General features: G+C 62.4%; 1 protein-coding gene across 1 annotated transcript; it reads right to left on the reverse strand.

Moving 5' to 3' along the window:
• Nucleotides 1–2,041: 2,041 nt before the first annotated feature.
• Nucleotides 2,042–11,908, reverse strand: LOC308186752 (uncharacterized protein; the record flags this gene model as incomplete). Its single annotated transcript, XM_080608921.1, has 4 exons — nt 2,042–2,180; nt 4,396–4,529; nt 8,098–8,594; nt 11,054–11,908. Coding segments are annotated over 3 exons (1,416 nt in total), but the record flags the coding sequence as incomplete, so codon positions are not given.
• Nucleotides 11,909–12,609: the final 701 nt, after the last annotated feature.

Raw genomic sequence — 12,609 nt, forward strand, 5'->3', positions numbered from 1 at the left:
TAAATGTCCCCAACCCCCCCAAAACGCCCCCAACCCCACCAAAATGTCCCCAAAATTCCCAACCGCCCCCAAAACACCCTCAACCGCCCCCAAAACTCCCCCAAAACGCCCCCAACCCCCCCAAAACTCCCCCAACCCCCCCCCCAAAACTCCCCCAAAACGCACCCAACCCCCCCAAAACGCCCCCAAAACGCCCCCCAAACCCCCCCAAAATGCCTCCCAAACCCCCCAAACGCCCCTAAAACGTCCCCAACCCCCCCAAAACACCCCCAAAATGCCCCCAAAACTCCCCCAAAACGCACCCAACCCCCCCAAAACGCCCCCAAAACCCCCCAAAACACCCCCAAACCCCCCCAAAACGTCCCCAAACCCCCCCAAAAAGTCCCCAAAACGCCCCCCAAAATGTCCCCAAAATTCCCAACCGCCCCCAAAACACCCTCAACCGCCCCCAAAACTCCCCCAAAACGCCCCCAACCCTCCCAAAACGCCCCCAAATCGCCCCCAAAACGCCCCCAAAATGCCCCCCAAACCCCCAAAACGCCCCTAAAACGTCCCCAACCCCCCCAAAACGCCCCCAAACCCCCCCCAAAACTCCCCCAAAACGCACCCAACCCCCCCAAAACGCCCCCAAAACCCCTCCAAAATGCCCCAAACCCCCCCCAAAATGCCTCCCAAACCCCCCAAAACGCCCCTAAAACGTCCCCAACCCCCCAAAACGCCCCCAAAATGCCCCCAAAACTCCCCCAAAATGCACCCAACCCCCCCAAAACGTCCCCAAACCCCCCAAACCCCCCCAAAACGCCCCAAACCCCCCCAAAATGCCCCCCAAACCCCCAAAACGCCCCTAAAACGTCCCCAACCCCCCCAAAACGCCCCCAAACCCCCCCAAAACTCCCCCAAAACGCACCCAACCCCCCCAAAACGCCCCCAAAACACCCCCAAAACCCCCCCAAAATGCCCCAAACCCCCCCAAAATGCCTCCCAAACCCCCCAAACGCCCCTAAAACGTCCCCAACCCCCCCAAAACGCCCCCAAAACGCCCCCAAAACCCCCCCAAAACGCCCCCAAACCCCCAAAACGCCCCTAAAACGTCCCCAACCCCCCCAAAACTCCCCCAACCCCCCCCCAAAACTCCCCCAAAACGCACCCAACCCCCCCCAAAACGCCCCCAAAACGCCCCCAAAAGCCCCCCAAACGCCCCCAACCCCCCCAAAACACCCCCAAACCCCCCCAAAACGCCCCCAACTCCCCCCAAAATGTCCCCAAAACGCCCCCCAAAATGTCCCCGAAATTCCCAACCGCCCCCAAAACACCCTCAACCGCCCCCAAAACTCCCCCAAAACGCCCCCAACCCCCCCAAAACGCCCCCAAAACGCCCCCAAAACGCCCCCCAAACCCCCAAAACGCCCCTAAAACGTCCCCAACCCCCCCAAAACGCCCCCAAACCCCCCCCAAAACTCCCCCAAAACGCACCCAACCCCCCCAAAACGCCCCCAAAACTCCCCCAAAACGCCCCCAAACCCCCAAAACGCCCCTAAAACGTCCCCAACCCCCCCAAAACGCCCCCAAAATGCCCCCAAAACTCCCCCAAAACGCACCCAACCCCCCCAAAACGTCCCCAAACCCCCCAACCCCCCCCCCAAACGCCCCCAAAAGCCCCCCAAAACGTCCCCAAACCCCCCAAACCCCCCCCAAAACACCCCCAAACGCCCCCCCAAACGTCCCCAAACCCCCCAAACTCCCCCAAAACGCCCCAAACCCCCCCAAAACGCCCCCAAACGCCCCCCAAAACGCCCCCAAAACCCCCCAAACTCCCCCAAAACCCCCCAAACCCCCCCCAAAACACCCCCAAACGCCCCCCCCAAACGTCCCCAAACCCCCCAAACTCCCCCAAAACGCCCCAAACCCCCCCCAAAACGCCCCCAAACGCCCCCCAAAACGCCCCCAAAACCCCCCAAACCCCCCCAAACTCCCCCAAAACCCCCCCCCCCCCCCCGGCCCACCTTCGGGTCCCCGTCCCGCTGCGCCCGCAGGAGCCCGATGGCGTCGGCGGCGTAGAGGGCGAAGGCCGGGGGGGGCTCGTAGGGGGCCGGGGGGGGCCCACGGGCCACTGCCGACAGCAGCAGGGCCACCGCGCCCCCCCCCCCCCCCACAGCAGCGCCCGCGCCGGGGACGGGGACCTGGGGGGGGGGGGGGGTTCTATAGGTGACTGGGGGACCCCCTATAGGTGACTGGGGGGGGGTATAAGGGACGGGGGGTCTCTATAGGTGATGGGGGGGGCTATAGGACACAGGGGTGGTCTCTATAGGTGACTGGGGGGGCTATGGGGGAAGGGGGGGGTCTCTATAGGTGACTGGGGACCCCCTATAGGCGAGTGGGGGGGGGGCTATAGGGGAAGGGGGGGTCTCTATAGGGGATGGGGGGCCATCTATAGGGGACTGGGGGGGGCTATAGGGGACGGGGGGCTCTATAGGTGACTGGGGACCCCCCTACAGGTGACTGGGGGGGGCTCTATAGGGGACGGGGGGGGCTATGGGGGATGGGAGTGGGCTCTATAGGTGACTGGGGACCCCCTATAGGTGACTGGGGGGGCTCTATAGGGGACTGGGGGGGGGGTATAGGGGACGGGGGGGTCTCTATAGGTGACTGGGGACCCCCTATAGGTGACTGGAGGGGAAGGGGGGGGCTATAGGGGATGGGGGGGGGCTCTATAGGTGACTGGGGACTCCCTATAGGCAAGTGGGGGGGGTATAGGGGATGGGGGGGTCTCTATAGGGGACTGGGGGGGCTATGGGGGACGGGGGGGGGTCTATAGGTGACTGGGGACCCTCTATAGGTGACGGGGGGGGAAGGGGGGGGGCTATAGGGGATGGGGGGGCTCTATAGGTGACTGGGAACCCCCTATAGGTGAGTAGGGGGCGTATAGGGGACGGGGGGGTCTCTATAGGGGACTGGGGGGGCTATGGGGGACGGGGGGGTCTATAGGTGACTGGGGACCTTCTATAGGTGACGGGGGGGGTCTCTATAGGTGACGGGGGGGTCTCTATAGGGGCCGGGGGGGGTCTCTATAGGTGACGGGGGGGGTCTCTATAGGTGACCGGGGGTGGGAAGGGGGGCAGGCTATAGGTGACGGGGGGGGGATCTCCATAGGTGACTGCGGGCCCTCTACAGGCGACCGGGACCCTCTATAGGCGACGGGGGGGGGAAGGAGGGGTGGGCTATAGGTGACGGGGGGCGGGGGGGGATCCCTATAGGTGACTGCGGGCCCTCTACGGGTGACTGGGACCCTCTGTAGGCGACCGGAGCCCCCCTCTATAGGCGACCGGAGCCCCTCTATAGGCGCCCGGGGCTGCAGGGCGACACCCCCAAACCCCACAGGTGACGGGGCCGGGACCGGGGACCACACAGGGGCCATATAGGGGCCGGGGCCATACAGGGGCCGTATGGGGGACTATAGGGGACGGGGGGGGGACTATAGGGGATGGAGGGGATCTCTATAGGTGACTGGGGGGGGCTATAGGTGACTGGGGACCCTCTATAGGTGACGGGGGGGGGTCTCTATAGGTGACGGGGACCCTCTATAGGTGACTAGGGGGGTATAGGTGACGGAGGGGGTCTCTATGGGTGACGGGGGGGGCTATAGGGGACGGGGGGGGGTCTCTATAGGTGACCGGGACCCTCTATAGGCGCCCGGGGCTGCAGGGCGACACCCCCAAACCCCACAGGTGACGGGGCCGGGACCGGGGACCACACAGGGACCACACAGGGGCCGTATAGGGGCCGGGGCCATACAGGGGCTGTATAGGGGACGTATGGGGGACTATAGGGGACGGGGGGGGACTATAGGGGACGGGGGGGGACTATAGGGGATGGAGGGGGTCTCTATAGGTGACTGGGGGGGGCTATAGGTGACTGGGGACCCTCTATAGGTGACGGGGGGGGTCTCTATAGGTGACGGGGACCCTCTATAGGTGACTAGGGGGCTATAGGTGACGGAGGGGGTCTCTATGGGTGACTGGGGGGGGCTATAGGGGACGGGGGGGGTCTCTATGGGTGACTGGGGACCCTCTATAGGTGACTGGGGTGGGCTGCGACACCGCCAACCCCCCTCCCCCCCCCCCCCCCGAGCAGGTGACGGGGCCAGGACCGGGGACCACATAGGGGCCATATAGGGGCCGGGGCCATATAGGGGACTGGGGGGGACTATAGGGGACGGGGGGGGACTATAGGGGATGGAGGAGGTCCCCCCCCCCCCCCCCCCCGAGCAGTTGACGGGGCCGGGACCGGGGACCACACAGGGACCACACAGGGGCCGTATAGGGGCCATATAGGGGCCGGGGCCATATAGGGGACGTATAGGGGCCGTATGGGGGGCCGTATGGGGTCCATAAGTACCTGGCGAGCAGCGGCAGGGCGGTGGCGCAGGCCAGGCGGGCCGGGGGGGCCCCGCAGCGCAGCATGTGGGTCAGCAGCCCCACGCCATAGGGGGCCCCCGCCGCCGCCCCCCAGGGAGCGCAGCAGCCCCTCGCCTGGGGGGGGGGGGAGATATATAGGGGATTTAGGGGGGTATATGGGGGGTTTGGGGGGGTTTGGGGGGGGTAGGGCCCCGAGAAGAAGGCCGAGGGAACGCAAAAGGACCCCGAAAAGGACCCCGAAAGGATAACCCCAAAAGGGACCCCCCCAAAAAAGAAAAAGGACCCCAAAAAGGACCCCAAAAAGGACCCCGAAAGGCTAACCCTAAAAAGAACCCCAAAAAGGAGCCCAAAAAGGACCCCAAAAAGGACCCCAAAAGGATAACCCCAAAAAGAACCCCCCCAAAAAAGGACCCCAAAAAGGACCCCAAAAAGGACCCCAAAAAGGACCCCAAAAGGATAACCCCAAAAAGGACCCCCCCAAAAAACAAAAGGGACCCCAAAAAGGACCCCAAAAGGAATCCCAAAAGGATAATCCTAAAAAGGACACCCCAAAAAACAAAAGGGACCTCAAAAAGGACCCCAAAAGGATAACCCCAAAAGGGACCCCCCCAAAAAAGAAAAAGGACCCCAAAAAGGACCCCAAAAAGGACCCCAAAAGAATCCCAAAAGGAACCCCAAAAAGAACCCTTAAAGGATAACCCCAAAAAAGACCCCAAAAGGACCCAAAAGAAACCCCAAGAGGGTGACCCTAAAAAGGACCCCAAAAAGGACCCCAAAAGGACCCCAAAAAGGACCCCAAAAGGACCCCAAAAGGACCCCAAAAAGGACCCCAAAAGGACCCCAAAAGGACCCCAAAAGGACCCCAAAAGGACCGCGACCCCAAATCCCCCTCCAAAAAAACCAAACCCCAAACCCCCCCCCCCAAAAAAAAAACCCCAAAAACCAAACCCCAAACCCCAAAACCCCCCGAAACCGCCCCGAAAAACCGACCCAGCTCCTTCGGCCTCGCCCTCCGGCCTCCTCCTCCTCCTCGTCCTCCACCCCAAAAAGACCCCAAATCCCCCCCCAAAACCCCCCAAAAAACCCTAAACCACCCCAAAAACCCCAAAAAACCTCACCCAGCTCCTTCAGCCTCCTTCCTCCTCCTCCTCCTCCTCCCTCCGGCCTCCACCCCCTTCAGCCTCAACCTCCTCCTCCTCCTCGTCCTCCACCCCAAAAAAGACCCCAAATCCCCTCCAAAACCCCAAATCCCCTCAAAACCCCCCAAAAACCCCTAAACCAGCCCAAACACCCCCAAAAACCTCACCCAGCTCCTTCAGCCTCTCCGGCCTCCATCCTCCTCCTCCTCCCTCCGGCCTCCACCCCCTTCGGCCTCCACCTCCTCCTCCTCCCCCCCAAAAAGACCCCAAATCCCCTCCAAAACCCTCCAAAAACCCCTAAACCAGCCCAAACCCCCCCAAAAACCTCACCGAGCTCCTTCAGCCTCTCCCTCCTTCCTCCATCCTCCTCCTCCTCCTCTTCCTCCTCCCTCCAGCCTCCACCCCCTTCAGCCTCAACCTCCTCCTCCTCCTCGTCCTCTACCCCAAAAAAGACCCCAAATCCCCTCCAAAATCCCAAAAACACCCCAAAACCCCCCAAAACCTCACCCAGCTCCTTCAGCCTCTCCGGCCTCCATCCTCCTCCTCCTCCCTCCGGCCTCCACCCCCTTCGGCCTCAACCTCCTCCTCCTCCCCCCCAAAAAAGACCCCAAATCCCCTCCAAAACCCCCCAAAAACCCCTAAACCACCCCAAAAAAACCCCCAAAACTCACCCAGCTCCTTCAGCCTCTCCCTCCGGCCTCCATCCTCCTCTCCCTCCGGCCTCCACCCCCTTCGGCCTCTACCCCCTCTGGCCTCAACCTCCTCCTCCTCCTCCTCGTCCTCCACCCCCAAAAAAACCCAAATCCCCTCAAAAAAATAACCCCAACCCCCCCCAAAACTCACCGAGCTCCTTCAGCCTCTCCCTCCGGCCTCCATCCTCCTCTCCCTCCGGCCTCTACCCCCTTCAGCCTCAACCTCTTCCTCCTCCTCGTCCTCCTCCACCCCAAAAAAGACCCCAAATCCCCTCCAAAATCCCAAAAACACCCCAAAAACCCCCCAAAACTCACCGAGCTCCTTCAGCCTCTGCCTCCTTCCTCCATCCTCCTCCTCCTCCTCCTCCTCCTTCCAGCCTCTACCCCCCTCCAGCCTCAACCTCCTCCTCTTCCTCCTCGTCCTCCTCCTCGTCCTCCTCCACCCCAAAAAAGACCACAAATCCCCTCCAAAACCCCAAAAACACCCCAAAACGCCCCAAAACCTCGCCCAGCTCCTTCAGCCTCTCCCTCCTTCCTCCATCCTCCTCCTCCTCCTCCTCCTTCCAGCCTCCACCTCCTCCTCCTCGTCCTCCACCCCAAAAAAGACCCCAAATCCCCTCCAAAACCCCAAAACCACCCCAAAACCCCCCAGAAAAACTCACCGAGCTCCTTCAGCCTCTCCCTCCGGCCTCCATCCTCCTCTCCCTCCGGCCTCCACCCCCTTTGGCCTCAACCTCCTCCTCCTCGTCCTCCACCCCAAAAAAGACCCCAAATCCCCTCCAAAACCCCCAAAACACCCCAAAAAAACCCAAAACTCACCGAGCTCCTTCAGCCTCTCCCTCCGGCCTCCATCCTCCTCCTCCTCCCTCCGGCCTCCACCCCCTTCAGCCTCAACCTCCTCCTCCTCCTCGTCCTCCACCCCAAAAAAGACCCCAAATCCCCTCCAAAGCCCCCAAAACCACCCCCAAAACCCCCCAAACACTCACCGAGCTCCTTCAGCCTCTCCCTCGGCCTCCATCCTCCTCTCTCCCTCCGGCCTCTACCCCCTTCAGCCTCAACCTCTTCCTCCTCCTCCTCGTCCTCCACCCCCAAAAAACACCCCAAATCCCCTCCAAAACCCCCAAAACCACCCCAAAAACCCCCCAAAACTCACCCAGCTCCTTCAGCCTCTCCCCTCCTTCCTCCATCCTCCTCCTCCTCCTCCTCCTCCTTCCAGCCTCTACCCCCCTCCAGCCTCAACCTCCTCCTCTTCCTCCTCCTCCTCCTCCTCGTCTCTCCTCCACCCCAAAAAAGACCCCAAATCCCCTCCAAAACCCCCAAAACACCCCCAAAACGCCCCAAAACCTCGCCCAGCTCCTTCAGCCTCTCCCTCCTTCCTCTCCATCCTCCTCCTCCTCCTCCTCCTTCCAGCCTCCACCTCCTCCTCCTTGTCCTCCACCCCCAAAAAGACCCCAAATCCCCTCAAAACCCCCCAAAAAACCCTAAACCACCCAAAAAACCCCAAAAAACCTCGCCCAGCTCCTTCAGCCTCTCCCTCCGGCCTCCATCCTCCTCCTCCTCCTCCTCCTTCCAGCCTCCACCTCCTCCTCCTTGTCCTCCACCCCCAAAAAGACCCCAAATCCCCTCAAAACCCCCAAAAAACCCTAAACCACCCCAAAAACCCCAAAAAACCTCAACCAGCTCCTTCAGCCTCTCCCTCCGGCCTCCATCCTCCTCCTCCTCCTCCTCCTCCTCCTTCCAGCCTCCACCCCCTCCAGCCTCAACCTCCTCCTCCTTGTCCTCCACCCCCAAAAAAAACCCCCAAATCCCCTCAAAAAAAAAAAAACCCCCGCAACCCCCCCCAAAACTCACCGAGCTCCTTCAGCCTCTCCCTCCGGCCTCCATCTTCCTTCTCCTCCTCCTCCTCCTCCTCCTCCTTCCAGCCTCCGCCTTGAGCGACCTCCCGGGCCTCTTCGGGCTCCAAGCCCAGCACCAGCCAGGTCCTGAGCAGCGAGGGGACGTAGTGGCGGACCAGCGCCCCCAAAAAAGCGGGGTGCCCGGCGAGGCGCTGCAGCAACCTCACGGCTCGGGGGGCCGGGGCCGGGACCCCCGTGAGGTAGCGGAGGAGGCCGGAGACGACGAGGCCGGAGGCCAAGGAGAGGCTGGGTTCGGGGCCGGAGGCCAAGCGGGACAGGAGGAGGAGAGCGTGGGGGTTTCGGGAGCCAGGGGTCGCCCTCTACGCGACCCCCCTGGGGAGGGCCAGGGCCCCCAAAGGGGGTAAGGGAGGCCGGCGGGGGGAGAGGGGAGGCCGGGGCGGAGGCCGGGGCGGGGAGGGAGGCGGGGAGAGGGATTCCGAGAGGAGCCAGGACCTGTAAAGGGGGGGGGGGGAGAGAAGAGGGGTGAGATATGGGGGGGGGGGACGGGACAAAAGGGGGGCTTCGAGGCGCTAAAAGAGAGGTTGGGGGCCTCGAGGAGGCTGTGGAGGGCCCAAAAGATGTCCTAAACGGCCTCCAGGAGGTCTCAAAAATCTCAAAAAAAGGCTCAAAAACCTCAAAAAGGCTCTGGAGGACCCAAAAAATGTCTCCAAGGGGCTCGTGGAGGTCTCAAAAGATCTCAAAAAAGGGATTGGGGGCCTCGAGGAGGCTGTGGAGGCCCCAAAAGATGTCCTAAAGGGCCTCCAGGAGGTCCCAAAGATCTCAAAATAGGGCTCAGAAACCTCGAGGAGGCTGTGGAGGCCCCAAAAATGTCCTAAACGGCCTCCAGGAGGGCTCAAAGATCCCAAAATAGGGCTCAAAAACCTCAAAAAGGTTCTGGAGGCCCCAAAAAAGGTCTTGAAGAACCTCCTGGAGGTCTCAAGGATCTCAAAAAAGGGTCTGGGGGCCTCGAGGAGGCTGTGGAGGCCCCAAAAATGTCCTAAAGGGCCTCCAGGAGGTCTCAAAGATCCCAAAATAGGGCTCGAAATCCTCAAAGAGTCTGAGGAGGCCCCAAAAAAGGTCTTAAAGGGCCTCCTGGAGGGCTCAAAGATCCCAAAATAGGGCTCAAAATCCTCAAAAAGGTTCTGGAGGCCCCAAAAAACATCTTGAAGGGGCTCGTGGAGGTCACAAAGATCTCAAAAAAGGGATTGGGGGCCTCGAGGAGGCTGTGGAGGCCCCAAAAATTGTTCTAAACGGCCTCCAGGAGGTCTCAAAGATCTCAAAATAGGGCTCAAAAACCTCAAAAAGGTTCTGGAGGACCCAAAAAAGGCCTTGAAGAACCTCCTGGAGGTCCCAAAGAACTCAAAAAAGGGTTTGGGGTCCTCGAGGAGGCTGTGGAGGCCCCAAAAAATGTCCTAAACGGCCTCCAGGAGGTCTCAAAGATCCCAAAATAGGGCTCGAAAGCCTCAAAGAGGCTCTGGAGGACCCAAAAAAGGTCTCAAAGGGCCTCCAGGAGGTCTTAAAGATCCCAAAAAAGGGCTCAGGAACCTAATGGAGGCTGTGGAGGCCCCAAAAAATGTCCTAAAGGGCCTCCAGGAGGTCTCAAAGATCTCAAAAAAGGGCTCAGGAACCTCAAAAAGGCTCTGGAGGACCCAAAAAAATGTCTCCAAGGGGCTCGTGGAGGTCTTAAAGATCTCAAAAAAGGGATTGGGGGCCTCGAGGAGGCTGTGGAGGCCCCAAAAGATGTCCTAAACGGCCTCCAGGAGGGCTCAAAGATCCCAAAATAGGGCTCGAAATCCTCAAAGAGGCTCTGGAGGCCCCAAAAAACGTCTTGAAGGGGCTCGTGGAGGTCACAAGGATCTCAAAAAAGGGATTGGGGGCCTCGAGGAGGCTGTGGAGGCCCCAAAAATGTCCTAAAGGGCCTCCAGGAGGTCCCAAAGATCTCAAAAAAGGGCTCAAAAACCTCAAAAAGGTTCTGGAGCACCCAAAAAAGGTCTTGAAGAACCTCCTGGAGGTCCCAAAGAACTCAAAAAAGGGATTGGGGGCCTCGAGGAGGCTGTGGAGGCCCCAAAAATGTCCTAAACGGCCTCCAGGGGGTCTCAAAGATCTCAAAAAAGGGCTCAAAAACCTCAAAAAGGTTCTGGAGGCCCCAAAAAAGGTCTCGAAGAACCTCCCGGAGGTCTCAGGGATCTCAAAAAAGGGTCTGGGGACCTCAAGGAGGCTGTGGAGGCCCCAAAAATGTCCTAAACGGCCTCCAGGAGGTCTCAAAGATCTCAGAAATGGGATTAGGAGCCTTGAGGAGGCCCAGGAGGCCCCGAAAAAGGTCTCGAAGACCTCCCGAAGGCCCCGCGAGGCCTCGGAAGGACCCCGAAGACCTCAAAAAAACCCGCCCCAAGGAGGTCCCGAGGGCTCCGAGAGACCTCCCGCGGCCCCCCGGCGGCCTCCAAAACCTCCCGAAGAACCCAAAGGGCCTCCAAAACCCCCAAGAGGCCTCCGCAACCCAAAACCGGCCTCCCAAAATCCCAAAAGACCCCCAAAACCCCCCCCAAAACCCCCACTGGCCCCCCAAAACGTCCCAAATCCCCCCAGTGGCCTCCAAAACCCAAAACCGGCCTCCAAACCATCCCAAAGCCCCCCAGCGGCCTCCAAAACCCCAAAAGGACCTCCCAAACCATCCCAAAGACCCCAGACGGCCTCCCAAAACCCCAAAAGACCCCAAAACCCCCCAAACGCCCCCCAAAATGTCCCCAAAACCCCAAAGGACCTCCCAAAACGGCCCAAAGACCCCAAACGGCCTCCAAATCGTCCCAAATCCCCCCAGCGGCCTCCAAAACCGGCCTCCAAACCATCCCAAATCCTCCCAGCGGCCTCCCAAAACCCCAAAACCCCCCCAAACCCCCCCACCCCGGACTCACTTGAGCCCCCTGCGGCTCCCGGCGGCCGCCCCGTCGCGGTTGGAGGCTGCGGGGCCTTCGCGGGGGGACGTCGCAGGAGGCGGCCTCCGCGTCCTCCCCTCCGGCCTCCCGGCCTCCCCGGGCCTCCGCCGCCGCCTCCGCCCGGCCCCGCAGGACCTCCGCCAGCAGCGGCGCCAAGCCCAGGGCCTCCAGGGCCTCCAGGGCCTCCTGGTCGTAGGAGAAGGCCGCCAGGGCCAGGAGGACGCGCGGCCTCCACGGGCCGGCCTCCGCCAGGAGCCTCAGGAGGACGGCCAGGCCGCCGGCCTCCCGCACCCGGGCCCGGTTGACGGCCTCGCGGCACAGGAGGCAGAGGGCCCGCACGGCGGCGCCGGACGAGGCCGGGTGGAGGCGGAGGCCGCCGCCGCCGGCCTCCGCCGAGGCCGCCACCTCCGCCGTCGCGGCCTCCACCTCGGCCGTCACGGCCTCCACCGCCCCGGCGGCCCCCAGGGCCGGGCGGAGGTGGGCGCGGGCGCAGGCGTTGGCGATGGCGCCCAGGGCCGGGTGGCGGCGGCGGCGTTTGGGGTGGGAGGCCAGGGAGGCCAAGGCGGCGAAGGCCGGCGCCAGCTCGCCGGCGGCCTCGGCGGAGGCCGGCGGCTCGGTGAGGCCGCGCAAGGCCCGGGCCACCGAGGCGGAGGCCGGGTGGCCGGGGCCGAGGGAGGCCAGGCGGGCGGCGAGGGCGCGGACGGCGCCGGCGCGGCCCAGGGCGAGGCGGGAGGCCGGGGCGGAGGCCAGGATGCGGAGGGCGCGGGCGGCGCTGTGGAGGCACTCCGGGGTGGCGCAGGAGGCCGCCAGGGAGACCAGGAGGGGGCCGGCACCTGCGGGGGGGGACACAGGGGACAAGGGGGGAGGTCAAGGAGGTGGTGGAGGCCGGGGGAGGTGGTGGAGGCCGGGGTCGGGGTTGGGGACGGCTTTGGGGATGCCCGAGGAGGTCGTGGAGGCCACAGGGGTGAGGAACCAATTGAGGAACCCGTTGGGGACGTCTTTGGGGACACTGGGACAAGTTTGGGGACATCTTGAGGAGGTTGTGGAGGCCACGGGGTTGAGGAACCTCTTGAGGAACCCGTTGGGGACGTCTTTGGGGTCACGGGGACATGTTTGGGGACATTGTGGAGGCCATTTTGATGAGGAACCTCTTGAGGAACTCGTTGGGGACGTCTTTGGGGACATTGGGACAAGTTTGGGGACATCTCAAGGAGGTTTTGGAGGCCACGGGGTTGAGGAACCTCTTGAGGAACCCGTTGGGGACGTCTTTTGGGGTCACGGGGACAAGTTTGGGGACATCTCGAGGAGGTCGTGGAGGCCATTTTGATGAGGAACCTCTTGAGGAACCCGTTGGGGACGTCTTTGGGGACATTGGGACAAGTTTGGGGACATCTGGAGGAGGTTTTGGAGGCCATGGGGTTGAGGAACCTCTTGAGAAACCCGTTGGGGACATCTTTTGGGGTCATGGGGACAAGTTTAGGGACATCGTGGAGGCCATTTTGATGAGGAACCCATTGAGGAACCCATTGGGGACG

This window comes from Anser brachyrhynchus (genome assembly GCF_964034855.1).
Source record: "Anser brachyrhynchus genome assembly, contig: SCAFFOLD_363, whole genome shotgun sequence".
Taxonomy (NCBI): domain Eukaryota; kingdom Metazoa; phylum Chordata; class Aves; order Anseriformes; family Anatidae; genus Anser; species Anser brachyrhynchus.